General features: G+C 40.0%; 1 protein-coding gene across 1 annotated transcript in view; it reads right to left on the bottom strand.

Annotated features, from left to right (window-relative positions):
- The window catches only part of elovl6 (ELOVL fatty acid elongase 6), a 28,037-nt gene extending 14,456 nt beyond the window's left edge, over positions 1–13,581 (bottom strand). The window contains exon 1 of the mRNA XM_029727152.1: positions 13,299–13,581. Coding sequence (XP_029583012.1) covers positions 13,299–13,381 — 83 coding nt within the window. The 5' untranslated portion in view covers positions 13,382–13,581. The remainder of the gene's footprint in view (positions 1–13,298) is intronic.
- Between the last annotated feature and the right edge of the window lie 3,169 nt (positions 13,582–16,750).

Genomic DNA, 16,750 nt, shown 5'->3' on the forward strand with positions numbered 1-16,750 from the left:
AAACACATTTAATTTCATACACTGGCAGGTTGAAAATGAATATCTGCCTCTGCAAATGCTGTTTGATGAAATACAATGGAATGACTGCTCTTTCCTCTGTCTGAATCCTGACTCTCAGCTGACACTTTGACAAGATGGCAAAGTCACCCCACATCTCCCTCTCTGTATCCTCCATCCAGGTGAACTGCTGGGTGACAACATCAAGCCAGAGGTAGGCTCTGGGTCGATGCAGTCAGCAGCAATCACCATCATCGCATCCTATCCTTCTGGGAAAAGCAGCATGTAAAACATCCCTCCCAGTCGATACCATAACTCATTGGGGACCAGCTAGCTGGCCTAACCTTTGCGAAAGGAAAATTCTAACTTTACTCAGAAAGTCACAATCAGTGACGATGTAGTATTAGCTACTGAGGGGAGAGGAAGGTTCCTTAGGAAGTTGGAATGTGATGGCAAGATAATACTAGGTATTGTCCGAAGACTAACCCTAGGAACTGCTGTTGGTCTGAAACAATTGGATAGATAAGCAATGTGTGTTGCAGTTCTTGACACAAACCGGTGTGCCTGGCACCTACTACCATACCCCGTTCAAAGGCACTTAAATCTTTTGTCTTGTCCATTCACCCTCTGAATGGCACACATACACAATCCATGTCTCACTTGTCTCAAGGCCTAAAAATCCTTCTTTAACCTGTCTCATCCCCTTCATCTACACTGATTGAAGTGAATTTAACAAGTGACATCAATAAGGGATCATAGCTTTCACCTGGATTCAACTGGTCTGTCAATGTCATGGAAAGAGCAGGTGTTCTTAATGTTTTGTATTCTCATTGTATGTCCACGCGGTAAGCTAACATAGTAACTATCCCATCACGTTTTGTAGAGGTCTACAGCTCGTCCTTCAGAATTGCATGAAACAACTGATCCTACAATGGCATGCAGTCACCCAAGAGGATGGTGTCCGATTGCTTGGAAGTCCACTGAGGGTTTCAACGACTGAATACACTACACAACCTGAGCAACCATCACTGACTCTGAGCAATGGTGACGTCTGTGGGGTGATTGACTGGGAATGACTCAGCAGGTAAATGGAATATATGTGTACTTCAGTGTCAGGCAGCCACAGTGTGTCTGTCGGACATTGACACCAGCCAGCTGTACTGTAAGTAGACAACATTATGGACTGATCTGCGTGTTGTTTGGATACTTGCTGGCACAGAGCCATACACTCATACTTACACTCTTGCTTACACAAGCACACACACGGGGGCATACACACACAGGGGCCTACACACACACACAGGGGCCAAGGCCGTAACTACATATGAGGACACCGAGGTCCGGACCTCTGTAATGTTTTCTAATTAGACATTTTTAAATAATACAAATATATATTTTGTACACAATCATAAAAAAAATATATAGATCAACATCTAAATATTGCTCCCAGCGTCAATCAGCTCAGAACGCTTATATTCTTGATCTGACTGAGTTCAAGTTGCGCCTGCCTCTTTGCGAATGAGTGGAATCAAGAATAGTGGTGTGTTTGTTATGTTCGCCTGTCTCCCTCGAATTTACCTTTAGCAGCACATTCACCACTCTCTCAAACGGCTCTCTCAAACGGCTCTCTCAAACGGCTCTCTCAAACGGCTCTCTCAAACGGCTCTCTCGCAGCACAGGCAGAGGGAATTAGACATGAAAGGAACTACCCTAGCACGGAGTCGGTTCAAGCAACCAACCAGAGAAGCTTCTGACAGTGTATTTGTGAGATGCCGGACAAAATGCAATTTTAAAACCGTCCTGCGACTCCTGCCGTGTCTATAGACATCCTCCAAACAAACAAAAAACGTCTCTCGGAGAGTGCACAACTGGTAAATAGTTGCTTAGAGAGGGCAGTCAGTCAGGTGGCTAGCTTCCGGCAGAAACTTATATTGCAGTAACGTTGAAGGGCTCCGGCTATGTATTAGCCAGCTAGGATGAAGTAAGAAGCTAACATTAAACGGAGTCTACCTCAACAGGAGTAAAAAATAGGCTACTAAGTTCTCATAATACCTGGCGAGGCTGAGGCAGGCTGCCATGCATTCAAGAGGAAGCAGAGGAGACAAAGAGCGAGAGGAAGCAAGTAGAGAGAGAGAGAGAGAGAGAGAGAGGTTATTACAGTGGTTCCCAAACTTGGGGTCAGGGCCCCATGTGGGTTCCCCTGAGAAAATCTGTACTAATCTTAACAAGTTAGGACATTTTTTTTTTTACATTTAACTCAACATTAATTTACTTCACCAATCATGCAGTGCGGATAGAGCAGCTTGCAATGGAGAAGGCAAGCTATAGATCAGTGAGATGTTTACATGCATGACAGAAAGACAAGAGGCAACTGAAATTTTGCGGGTGGGGAGAGAGAGCGAGTGAGGGTGGAGGAGGAGGCTTGGCTTGAAGCACTGGGCATCTTGTTATGACATGCATCATTTGAATTAGGCCCACAGCATTATACCTACGGAGGAGCGGCTTCTACGGAGGAACTTTGAATGTCTTTCAATTTAAGAGTTTACTTAACGTTGGACCAGAGATAGCTAGCTAACTAACAAGCTTGTGTGGTCAGAGCAGCACCTGAATTAAAAACCCGTCTTACATTTTTGTAGTCAATAAATCCAATGTCAACTGTGATATCTATGTATCCCTAACCAGTAGCAGTGCATGGGTAAAATCACAGGGGGAGGCAAGCCAGAAAAAAAGCAATATTAAAACCTGTGTTGTGAAAATTGTGTTGTTTGCTCTATAACCTGTTTGTTCATATGTCTTGACACTGTGATATATAGAACGAAGGCTGAGACAATAAGAAGACACCGTGGCAGAATAAATTAAACCACACCTTGGTTCACAATACTGGAGAGCAACTACTGTCCAGTGAAGCCCGCAAAGCATATTGCATGTAACAAACAGTTACATGACCTATAGCATGGTCAAGCAAATTAATGTTTCCGACATTTTCGGACCACTAAATAACTTTTAAAACAGAACCACGGAGAGTTACAGCAAGTCGCAAAGAAAACAGGAGCTGCCTCCACTATTCCAGCACCATTTCAACATTTCAACATCATCAAATCCCCTCTGCTTAGTCTAATACAGTGACAACTAAAAGATACCAAAACAATTTAGTCCAATCAACGTAAGCTAACTATGATGTGGCTGTCCATTGTGTGTGTGTGTGTGTGTGTGTGTGTGTGTGTGTGTGTGTGTGTGTGCGTTCGTGCAAATAGAAAAAAACATATCTCACCCTACAGGTAGAGAAACGCCAATGCCATCCTTCTCTCTTTCGTGTTGCCTAAAAGGTCTATGACTGTCATACAGTACACATTTTTATTTTTTGTTGTCCTAGGCTACCTGGATAAAATGCTTGCTCGCTAGCCTTACTTCCTTTCATGGGAAACATTAGCTAGTTACATATTGAAAGGCTGGTCATGTCTCACATCAACACCATTATCCCAGAAACCCTAGACCCACGCCAATTCTCATACCGCCCCAACAGATCCACAGATGACACAATCTCTATTGCACTCCACACTGCCCTTTCCCACCTGGACAAAAGGAACACCTACGTGAGAATGCTGTTCATTGACTACAGCTCAGCATTCAACACCATAGTGCCCTCAAAGCTCATCAATAAGCTAAGGACCCTGAGACTAAACAGCTCCCTCTGCAACTGGATCCTGTACTTCCTGACGGACCGCCCCCAGGTGGTAAAGGTAGGCAACAACACAACATGGGAGCCCCTTAGGGGTGCATGGTTAGACCCTCCTGTACTCCCTGTTCACCCACAACTGTGTGGCCAAGCATGACTTCAACACCAACATTAAGTTTCCAGACGACACAACGGTGGTGGGCCTGATCACCGACAACGATGAGACTTGGCAGTGTGGTGTAAGGACAACAACCTCTCCCTCAACGTGATCAAGACAAAGGAGATGATTGTGGACTACAGGAAAAGGAGGGCCGAGCACGCCCCCATTCTCATCGCCGGGTCTGTGATGGAGCAGGTTTAGAGCTTCAAGATCTTCAAAAGGTTCTACAGCTGCACCATCGAGAGCATCCTGACTGGTTGCATCAGAGGAAGGCCTTAAAAATTGCCAAAGACTCATGCCACCCTAGTCATAGACTGTTCTCTCTGCTACCGCATGGCAAGCGGTAACGTAGAGCCAAGTCTAGGTCCAAAAGGCTTCTTAACAGCTTCTAACCCAAGACATAAGAATGCTAATCAAATGGCTACCTGGACTATTTGCATTGACCACTCTCCTATTTGTTATTTTTTTACGCTGCTGCTACTCGCTGCTAATTATCTATGCATAGTCACTTTACCCTTACCTATACGTACAGTTGAAGTCGGAAGTTTACATACACCTTAGCCAAATACATTTAAACTCAGTTTTTCACAATTTCTGACATTAAATCCAAGTAAAAATTCCCTGTCTTAGGTCAGTTAGGATCACCACTTTATTTTAAGAATGTGAAATTTATTTCAGCTTTTATTTCTTTCATCACATTCCCAGTGGGTCAGAAGTTTACATTCACTCAATTAGTATTTAGTAGCATTGCCTTTAAATTGTTTAACTTGGGTCAAATGTTTTGGGTAGCCTTCCACAAGCTTCCCACAATAAGTTGGGTGAATTTTGGCCCATTCCTCATGACAGAGCTGGTGTAGCTGAGTCAGGTTTGTAGGCCTCCTTGCTCGCACACGCTTTTTCAGTTCTGCCAACACGTTTTCTATAGGATTGAGGTAAGAGCTTTGTGATCAAATCAAATCAAATGTATTTATATAGCCCTTCTTACATCAGCTGATATCTCAAAGTGCTGTACAGAAACCCAGCCTTAAACCCCAAACAGCAAGCAATGCAGGTGTAGAAGCACTCCAATACCTTGACTTTGTTGTCCTTAAGCCATTTTGCCACAACTTTGGAAGTATGCTTGGGGTCATTGTCCATTTGGAAGACCCAAGCTTTGTCTTCTTAACTGATGTCTTGAGATGTTGCTTCAATATATCCACATAATCTTTCTCCCTCATGATGCCATCTATTTTGTGAAGTGTACCAGTCCCTCCTGCAACAAAGCACCCCCACAACATGATGCTGCAACCCGCGTCCTTCACGGTTGGGATGGTGTTCTTCGGCTTGCAAGCCTCCCCCTTTTTCCTCCAAACATAAATGGTCATTATGGCCAAACAGTTCTGTTTTTGTTTCATCAGACCAGAGGACATGATTTGCACTTTTCGCCCCAAAGTACGTTCATCTCCAGGAGACAGAACGTGTCTCCTTCCTGAGCGGTATGACGGCTGCGTGGTCCCATGGTGTTTATACGTGCGTACTATTGTTTGTACAGATGAACGTGGTACATTCAGGCATTTGGAAATTGCTCTCAAGGATGAACCAGACTTGTGGAGGTCTACAATTTTTTATGAGGTTTTGGCTGATTTCTTTTGATTTTCCCATGATGTCAAGCAAAGAGGCACTGAGTTTGAACGTAGGCCTTGAAATACATCCACAGGTACACATCCAATTGACTCAAATGATGTCAATTAGCCTATCAGAAGCTTCTAAAGCCATGACATAATGTTCTGGAATTTTCCAAGCTGTTTAAAGGCACAGTCAACTTAGTCTATGTAAACTTCTGATCCACTGGAATTGTCATACAGTGAATTATAAGTGAAATAATCTGTCTGTAAACAATTGTTGGAAAAATTACTTGTGTCATGCACAAAGTAGATGTCCTAACCGACTTGCCAAAACTATAGTTTGTTAACAAGAAATTTGTGGAGTGGTTGAAAAAAGAGTTTTAATGACTCCAACCTAAGTGTATGTAAACTTCCGACTTCAACTGTACATATTACTTCAATTACCTCGACTAACCTGACTAACCCGTACCCCCACACATTGACTCGGTATCGGTACCCCATGTATATAGCCTCGTTATTGTTACTTTATGTTTTTACTTTTGTTTATTTAGTAAATATTTTCTTAACTCTTATTTTTCTTAAAACTGCATTGTTGGTTAAGGGCTTGTAAGTAAGAATTTCACGGTAACGTCTACACCTGTTGTATTAGGCATATGTGACAAATAAAATGTGATTTGATTTGAACTTCCATCCTCTCAGTCCAGAGGCACAATGTATGAATTTATGGTTGGATCAGAATCAGCATTATAATCACTGGCCAGTACAGAGAATGAAGTAAAAGTTCAAATCCCTATCGCCATCCATGGCTAATTTAGGAAAGGGACAATTCAAGCTAGCTAGTTAGCCACCGGAGGACAACAATACAACGAGATGCAACAATTCATGTTGTTTCTGTCAATGACATATTTCTCGCAATGTGATGTGATAGGAGTGAAGCCAAATCCAAACTGGCTTCCCTTGACACTTTTTTATGTGTGCCAGGTCAATTCACATTTGAGCTCACTAAGTTAAGATCAATGCTAATTGGCTATTATTTTATTTTAATGCTCACTGGCTTCCCTTGCATTTAATGCAACAATGTCATACTCTTTTTGACCAGACAGCATCAGATAGATGGCCTACACATACAGAGACAGAGGGGAGCTATTTCGCTCGCTCGGATGCTTTCTCCGGTGAGATACATTCAGCCTCTTGCAAATTGAAGGAAAATTATGAAACACAGAGACACAAAATATAAATTATGATATGTTTTTTCTATTCCATTTTTTAGGGAAGCCTTGCTTCCCTTGGCAGCCTGAACACACACCACTTTCCCTAACTAGCATTGAAAAAGTTAATCTATTCTTCTATAATAAAAAAATCTCTCTCCCTATCTTCTGAATAACGCTTGTAACATCAGTAGGCTACTGCTATGCTTCGGAAGGGGAAAGGCAGGTTGCCTAGACACACACACACTGGCAAAGATTTTCAGCTGGCAGGAAGACACTGGAAGAAGTTTCTGATTGACAGAGAGAGGGCTTTGCATAGGAACTTTTTTTCATCTTTTGTGGGACTGGGGAAAAAATTCCCAGAACTAAAATAATGTTATTAACTGTTTTAAAATGACGGTTCACAGTATACTGTAGATCACTTTCATTCCCGGTTCTGATTCTGTTCCTTTAAAAATTGTGTTCTTTTTCAGTTTTCGGTTCTCTTCCCTGAACCAGTTCCAACCTCTAGAAGAGGGTGGTCTGGTGCTATAGGGTTTGAGCCCGGAGGGAATGTGATAGTTAATAACGCTATGCTGAGCAAAAACAGTCCCTTTGTATTTTCTTTTCTCACTGGGCAATGTCTCATCAGGTTTATACTTAAGACCACACAGAGAACAAACAGCGTCCTCTTTATAAACCTCAAAATATCGAGACATTTGAATGTACAATTATTTTCAGTTATAGCCACATCGTGCATTCTATTGCCACTGAACGGTGATCTCAAAGTGACCTTGTGAATTAATCTGTTTAATATCAAACCATCATCAAAATGTCACAGTGCCACTTTGTTGACTAACTCCAAAAGAACAAGTGTCTGTTGCCAAAATGCTGTATGTGCCCAGGACTGAGATTCTTTGTTTGTTTCAACATCATTTGTCAATGTAAGTCAAAGTAAATTTTAACCACAGAATTATGTCATCATGGTAACCAAATTTCAACATAGGCAAAACGTAAAATTTGTACCTTTATTAAAACAACGTCAGATCATTATATCCACTATCAGAAAAAAAACTATAGGCTGTTCAACACCTACTGGAGAATTGATCTATCTACAGCTACCATTTGGTCACTCATCCAGGGTTTTAACCAAGCCCTGTCCTGCTTAGATATTATATTTGTCACTATTACGATGTGCTATTATGAGAATGTTTGTTGAGACATCTCTTAAAAACTAAATAGATTCACTGTTGTTATCCAAGTCATTCCAAATGAAATGGGACAATACTTTATCACTCATATATCATAAATGATACTATTTTAGGTCATCAACGGCTATTGTTCCAATTCAACCCAGAATTCAACTAAAATAGACAATACAATAGATCTAAGGATTTAAGCTCTGGTTGGCTTCAAACCTCAAAATGTGGCCATGAATGTGGTACTCATTTTAAGGTTGAATGTTACTTACTGTTATTTACAGTATAACATTGATACGTTGGATTCACGTCTCCATCTCAGTCAAAAATCTAAGTTAAAGAATCGGACTAAATCAAATAAAATTTGATTTAAAGTGCATTTAACTTTTGATTTGATCCTATTCTTTAACTTTGATTGTTGGTTGAGATGGAGACGTGAATCCAACATATCAATTATTAATTTGTAGAAAAACTGGAATTAAAGACAGACTAAGTCAGTGGCACAGATGGAACTATCCAAGCAGAAAATAAATCCCCTTTAAAATGATGATATTTGGTTGTGCTGACAACCAAACATAATTCAATATTACTTTTGAAATCACTTCTGAAATACAATAAATAGCCTATTAACTTGTCCACAAGTTAAAGGGATACTTTGGGACTTTGACAATGAGGGCCTTTATCTACTTCCCCAGAGTCAGATGAACTAGTGGATATCATTTTTATGTCTCTAGCATCCTAGTAAATATGCACAGACTTCCTAATGCTAGTTAGCATTGATGCGCAAAACTACCTCTAACCTCCTTCATAATGGACACAGACATAAAAATGATATCCTTTAGTTCATCTGACTCTGGGGAAGTATATACAGTGCCTTCGGGAAAGTATTCAGACCCCTTCCCTTGTTCTACATTTTGTTATGTTACAACCTTATTCTAAAATCGATTAAATAAAACATTGACATCAATCTAGCACAATAACCCAACAAAGCTAAAACAGGTTTTTCGAAATGTTTGCAAATGTATTAAACATTAAAAACAGAAATACCTTATTTACATAAGTATTCAGACCCTTTGCTATGAGACTTGAAATTGAGCTCAGGTGCATCCTGTTTCTATTGATCATCCTTGGAGTGTTTTTACAACTTGATTGAAGTCCACCTGTGGTAAATTGAATTGATTGGACATGATTTGGAAAGGCACAGAAACTTCCAGTAGGACAACCATCTCAGCAGCACTCCACCAATCAGGCCTTTATGTTAGCGTGGCCAGACGGAAGCCACTCCTCAGTAAAAGGCAAATGACAGATCGCTTGGAGTTTGCCAAAAGGCACCCAAAGGACTCTCAGATAATGAGAAACAAGATTCTCTGGTCTGATGAAACCAAGATTGAACTCTTTGGCCTGAATAGCCAAGTGTCACATCTGGAGGAAACCTGGCAGCATTTCAACATTGAAGCATGGGGGTGGCAGCATCCTGCTGTGGGGATGTTTTTCAGCAGCAGGAACTGGGAGACTAGATAGGATCCAGGGAAAGATGAACGGAGCAAAGTACAGAGAGATCCTTGATGAAAACCTGCTCTAGAGTGCTCGGGACCTCAGACTGGGTGGAATGTTCACCTTCCAGCAGGACAATGACCTTAAGTACACAGCCAAGACAACAAAGGAGTGGCTTCGGGACAAGTCTCTGAATGTCCTTGAGTGGCCCAGCCAGAGCCTGGACTTGAACGCGATCTAACATCACTGGAGAGACCTGGAAATAGCTGTGCAGTGACGCTCCCCATCCAACCTGACAGAACTTGAGAGGATCTGCAGATAAGAATGGAAGAAAATACCCAAATACAGGTGTGTCAAGCTTGTAGCGTCATACCCAATAATCAATCAAATGTATTTATAAAGCCCTGATTACATCAGCCGATGTCCCAAGGTGCTGTACAGAAACCCAGCCTAAAACCCCAAACAGCAAGCAATGCAGATGTAGAAGAAGACTCGAATCTGTAATCGCTGCCAAAGATGCTTCAACAAAGTACTGAGTAAAGGGTCTGAATACTTACGTAAATGTGATATTCCAGTTTTATATCCTATCATATTTTATATTTCAGATTCTTCAAAGTAGCCACCCTTTGCCTTAATGACAGCTTTTCACACTCTTGGCATTCTCTCAACCAATAACATTGATATAAGCCACAATCTATTTACAATATTAAAGCTGATCTACACCCCCCCACCCCCCCCAAATAAAAAATAAATAGATGAAAATAAATTATAACTCAACCAAAAATACAAGTTAAAGAATGGGATGAAGCCAGTGGCTCAGATGGAACTATGCAAGCAGTAGATACATCTCCTTTAAATGTTGATATTTGGTTGCATTGTCAACAAATACAATTCAATACTACTTTTGTAATACAGAAAATTGCCTTAAATTAAGGCTCTTACAAATGAATGTAACATTCAACCTTAAAATGAGAAACACATCCATGGCCACATTGAGGTTACTGTAACTATAAAGGTATTCTTATGTAATAATATAAAGTGTGCATGTTCAAGATAGCATGCATAGCTTGTCACAGGTCTGTGGAGATCTTCACAATTGCTGTAATAATCTGCGCAGAATCTCAAACAGCATTGATCACTTGCACCATGTACTTTAAATGTAATCTCAACTGCAATCAAGGTCATGTGGTTGTGCTATTAGATGAAGCACAGTGATATCACAATCTGTTGTGTAAATAAACAAAATATCTGACATTGTATTCCCATTTGAGTGATTGTAATCTCATTGATCAACATCGCACCCAAATATTACCCAATTATCCACCTTGAAATGACATAGTGTGCCCAGTGGGAGATTTTATAAGTTCACTGAGTCTCAACCAAAAACATTTGTCCTGAGGGGGAGGGTATTTGCAGGAGCTAATGGCAAGTGAGGGTAGTTTAATTAGCAATCATGTGAGGGTAGCTATATGCTGTTTTTCAAGTTAAGCACACTGCATACTGCCCCCTGAAACCAAAGCAGTGATTTGAAGATCAGATGTCATTTCCAGACATGCTGAGTCAACCATGACATTTTTCTCCCATTTGGATTGAACACCCCAATAGCAAAGAGCAAGCCTTGTTATAACAATGAGGCAAGGTTTGCGTAAGCTTGATTCTTTGCAGTCATTCCCAAAAGAGCTTATCATCTGTCCTCACTTTCCCCAGGGTTTTTTTCCTCGCTGGACTAAGGTGCACTTCGTCTGAGTTTGTTCGTACTGGGAGCTACAGAGGCTGTCCCTGCAACTATTTCATCACACAGTAGTCAATAGACTACAGCAGCCTACCATTAAACCTTTCCTCTATTTCCCATTGGTGTTTGGTAGGCCTCAACATACAGTATCCCATTCAAGAAATGTGATGAGAGAGAGAGGGAGGTCACCTGCATTGTGAGAACACATGCTTCAATTGCAATGCTGTGGAGTTTGAATGTGTTGTTTTAATGAGTACATGCATCAGAAAGTGCCATTATGGTATTTTGTTTCACTGAGGTTAAAGGCAGTTGTAATGTGCCAGAAAATCACCCATGAAGCAATGCATTGTTATTGTATCTGTACGGCAGAGAAAGAAACAGGTTGGTTAACATTCAATGCTTATTTTTCTCTTTAGGAGTTTATGCTGAAGGGCTGCACCTATTTACAACTAAGTTGACTACTCTATAACATATCTCTCAAAACATGTAACATGTTCATACACTTATTGTGTAATGTCAATTTGGGCGAATATGACTAACCACTCGTGAACGTGTGCAGTGGTTATTTCCTCTCAAAACCATGCGATATGGTCTTGTCAGAGCAGACATCCCTGCTGCAGTGCAAACGCTGCCCAGAAGAGTGGGCACAGATCATCAGCTGTGATGTGATTGGCTAGCACTCTGTCAGCAGACATCATAAGATCATTTCTATTGGTCAGTTGGTAGCACCAACTTATGGGCAGCTCCTGCACAATGTTTCCACACGCTTGATTCTGAAAAGGGACGCATTTGGACTTCTGTTAAATGTCCCTTTTTAAAGAAGTGTTTAATTGAAACAGACATGTTTCTACTATTACAAATTACCACACTTCTTTTTGCTATTTCCTAGTTGTGTAGCCTACCCATAAATCAGCATGTGGCATTAGTGAAGGCTCCCGTTGCATTACAAATGAGATTTTTACCTGTCTATTGAAGGTTTTTCAACAGGTATAAATACTTGAATCATTATTTAAGTCAGTTTATAACCAATGCATAATTGGTAACCTCCCATAGGCTATTACAATGGTAAACTCAGGAGACTAATTAGACACTGATTGTCATCGATAACAGTCAATTATAAAAATGATTTAAAAAACCATAATGGTGATGTATTTCCTAGACACTTACAGGTATTAGTAGGGTGCGATTGCAGATGGAGCATAACCTGATTATGGCTGTGCTCATCACCTGCATCATCCGGCATCAATAGGCATTACCAAGCCAAGTTTTGTTAGTTTGCTATTTATTCAGTCTGTGGTGGATATATAATGCTCTTACCCTGTCTTTGGTGAGCATATGTCTATATTAAGGGTTTGGCCAGAACATGAACATATAGCCTATCCAGGCAGTGATGTTATTTTGAGTGTTTGCCTATAATTTGGTCATCTTTTCTTTAGGAATGTGTTTATAATGGTTAGCACCTTAGACATACAGGCTAGGAAGGTTATTGCCACAGGCACTGATGCGCTCTGTGTCAATGAATGAACACGTTTGTTTAGTTATTCTGTCTGTTTGGCCAGAGAAACGAGACTACAGACTCCAAACCGGTATGGTGCGTATTGTAGGTCTAAATGTAATCCGTTTTTGGAGCGCAACGGACTAGATAAAATAGTATGCTAATAAACGAAAGGTCTACCTCTGTCAACTCTCGGATTTATTTCATTCATAGCGTACCGGTTGTAATACAGGGCTATTGGGCAGCGGTAAATGTAAGAGGATGGAATTATCTGGTCAGCAGACAGATAACAGTAGCGCCGCATCACCTTGAATACATGGAATCTGATGCCTAAAATAAACATTCTACATACGCAAATCACTGAAAGTCACATCAGAAGGCAAGGAAATTGTAACGAGATGTAGCCTAATAATAGAGTGATAGGTTCAGTTGGTAGGCTATTCACCAATGGGCACTTTGTTGATTTATTGTAACTAATTCACAGCCAGGCCTGCATATGTTGTGAATAGGGTAGGCTACTGTCTGTGTGCGGATGATCCTCTAGCAGCTTTATGAGAAAGATGTTATTATAGGAAAGCCTAAGCAGACCACAACATACGCTATTTGCAAGCTTAATAACGTTAGCAGCATCCAGAATCTGCTATTCTTATTGATTCATTTCCTGTTTCTATTAATAAGATTATGAGGAAATTGTGTCACATATACACAAACAATCCTCCCCACATCAATATGATATTTCATAGACTATATCTACCAGTTTTCTTGCATCCATCGTATGGCTTCGTCCTCGTTGAACTGTCTCTCAAATTCGTACTCTTGTAGCGCCAACACCGACATGTTCACTGTGCGCTTTCCTGTAAACGGATACAAAGTTATATTCTAATTGGGTGTTATATTTAACTGGTTTCCTCTTTATCTCTCTATCTCATCTACACTCCTTGTCTTGCATCGCTCTTGCCACTGCCAAAAACTATCAAACTGAACGCGAACGTCCGACTATATGACAGCTCGAGCCGGCATAGGCCCTCTCCACCAAGGAGGTGGATTCACGGTCCTAAAGCCTGAGGAGCCGAGTTTGTTTTGCAAGTAGATTGTCACTGTGATGCCTCGTTCACGTTAACCATGGGAATCCCGTTAAATTGCGCAGGATGTCATTCATTTAAATGGCGACGTCCACACCGAAGTGGAATCTCAACGCCCCCGTGCGGTTAAAGGCTCTGCTGCGAGAAGGACGCCGCACACTTAATTTTTCCAAACTTTGCATCATCTTCAGTCCAGCTAGAGTCCGTGGAAGAACAAGAAGTGACCAACCACAGAAAAATATGAAAATGTGTGGTTTTTGGTGATGGCTTTATGGGATAGCTAGCAACTTGTAAACAACAACCCATTCTAATAGGGTACTAACGTTAGGGGGTAACTAGCCCGTCGGGTAGCCCGTTTTGGGTACTTACCAAATACTTCCTCTGACTGTCACTGCTCTTGCTCAACAACAAAAAAATCCTGTCTTCACAACTTTTGGACATATTTCAACAAAACTATTTTGTGGTAAGTTTATCACATTTTTTGAAAATTTGAAAAAGTTATAGATATACTCCAATGAAGTTAGATCTATAATTGGTTTTTAAATGTTCAAGCCTTAAGATAAATCATCCTCTTGTTTCCCTAGAAAAATTTAGATAACTTTTAAATAATGTTGGATGAGTGTTTTGGGGGCTAGTTACCCTTTTACTGTTATGAATGTTTCTACCTGTCATTTAGACAATGACTAGCACAGTTAGCGCTAGTTTATGCTAACTTGCTAGCTAGCAACTTCACTAGCAGTAAATGCCAGCCAGCTAACTAGTTAGCATAAGCTGCTAGGAGTGCTAGCTAGCAACCTTACTACCAGATCGTCAGAGGTAAAATACATTAAAAAGATAACGTAACTTAATTTCAGTTGTAAATGACTGATAGTTTTGCAGTTAATCTTACTTTATTGCCTTTTAGTTATTTTACACAGCATTTTATGTCATATAGCTAGCTAGCTAGCTATGTTTTTAAGAGAGAGCTTTTAAATTGGCATATCTCCCGGTTTTCAGTCACAGGTGGGGACTGGATTAAGTTTGAGCATCGCAGGAGGTGGGCTCATGAGTTGTGCTCCAATTTTACTGGGGATAGCTGTATTTGTGACCTATGTACAAATTAGAATCATGCAATAGCAGAGCATAAGAGAGTTTCCACATCTGAATTAATGAGTTAAATTATTGTTATTAAATCTTATATTCCAAAGTTATTTAATGTTATTAGTTATATTCCATTCCAATATTATATTCCAAATAATATATGTTTTTTTATGAATTATAAACATCTATTGAAAACGTTTTGCTCCTGAATGTCATTTTAAAGACTGCTGGGATTGAACATTTTGCATTATTCAAATAATATTTAGTGGAATTGTACATAATGGATTGTATGGAAAAGGAACAACAAAGAAAGAACTATAAAAGTGCAGATATTAATGGTGACATGTGCAACACCCTTTCCCTCCCATATTTTATTTAAATAATAAAAATAAGACAACTAGACTTAGCTTTTAAGTATTACTTACAAATAATTCTAAATAAAAGTGATTAAATGGATTTTAACACACTTGTGTGAAACCCTATGCCATAATCTTCTACCTGGGTAACTGGTACCCCCATGCATTGGGCCAGTAACTGAAAGGTTGCTGGATCCAATACCCGAGCTGACAAGGTAAAAATCTGTTGTTCTGCCCCAGAACAGGGCAGTTAACCCTCTGTTCCCCGGTAGGCCGTCATTGTAAATAAGAATTTGTTCTTATCTGACTTGCCTGGTTAAATCATAAAAAAATATGTTTATTCACCTAAGCATGACCTTCATCCAGATGCCAAATGTTTTCCAAACGTTGCTTTTTTGTGTCAGGAATTAAACATTGTTCTTAGGGGGGGCTAGTTATCCCCTAGTACCCTAAGTTATTACTATTTTAATAGTAATGTTAAATAATACACATTGGCTGTTAATGCTATTAAATTATATGACTGTTGCCTCCCATTTAGTCAGTGTTGGTAATTATGTTTGTTTTGTATGATAATTATTAGGTGGGGTGGAGGTCGCTAGCTAGAGTGGTATCTTCAACCTTGCCTAGCGTTTAGCTAGCTAGCTAGCTGATCTGCAAGATAGCTTGACTTGCTACAAAGTTAGAGAAACAAGTTGAAGAAAAAGTAACTAAACAAAACATGTTTTATTATCACCTGAAACAATGTTTTTCCCCTGTCTTGAATGAAAAGGTAATATTTTACAATCTCCCAAAATAAATGCTATCTCTGATGAAAGACTCTCCTCCAACTTGTGTTAGAAACACTACACTTGTCCATTCAGTAGCGGGCAAGACTCTGTGAAGATGATTTAATAAGGTGTAATGAAATACGTCACGGTGTGTACGGGGCATAAGGCTTATGTCATCACTGACACTGCAAATGCTTACTACAGCCTATTGGGAAACGTGCCTACTGCCTATTGGGAAATATGCAGCAAAAATAAGTCTTCACATGAATCCAAGTTTCCTTTCCTTATAGTAGTGCATAATCATTTGGTAATACTCCCTTTGAATACCATCTTCATACTGCATTAGAGCACATTCCTAATGCCTTATAAGCTATGTATAACATGTGCTGATAACACTGCACATAAACATACATACAGTGCAATATCCACAGAGCATTACAGCCATTACACTGCTTCCTAAGGTGTTATTCAGTCTAGCCATAATGCTCTGTGGATGTTATAATGCACTACACGAAATGCTCCACAGGTGGGTAACGACATCAGAATCCATGCAGGAGTTCCGTAATCAGGTTTGCAAGGTTTTCAACTTTTAATGCCTTATGAAGCAGTATTATAATGCCCTGAATGAAATGCTTTACAGGGGTGTAACGACTTCAGAGACCATGCAGGTGTTACATATTTAAGGCAGTTACATATTTAAGGAGTTACATTAAATGCACATGCTTGTCAGTGTTGGAAAAAGTACCTAATTGTCATACTTGAATAAAGGTAAAGATACCTTAATAGAAAATGCTTAATAGAAAGTGATATTGACCCAGTAAAATACTACTTCAGTAAAAGTCTAAAAGTATTTGGTTTTAAATTTTCTTAAGTATCAAAAGTAAATGTAATTGCCAAAATATTCTTAAGTGTCAAAAGTAA

This window comes from Salmo trutta, chromosome 3 (assembly GCF_901001165.1).
Source record: "Salmo trutta chromosome 3, fSalTru1.1, whole genome shotgun sequence".
Classification (NCBI taxonomy): domain Eukaryota; kingdom Metazoa; phylum Chordata; class Actinopteri; order Salmoniformes; family Salmonidae; genus Salmo; species Salmo trutta.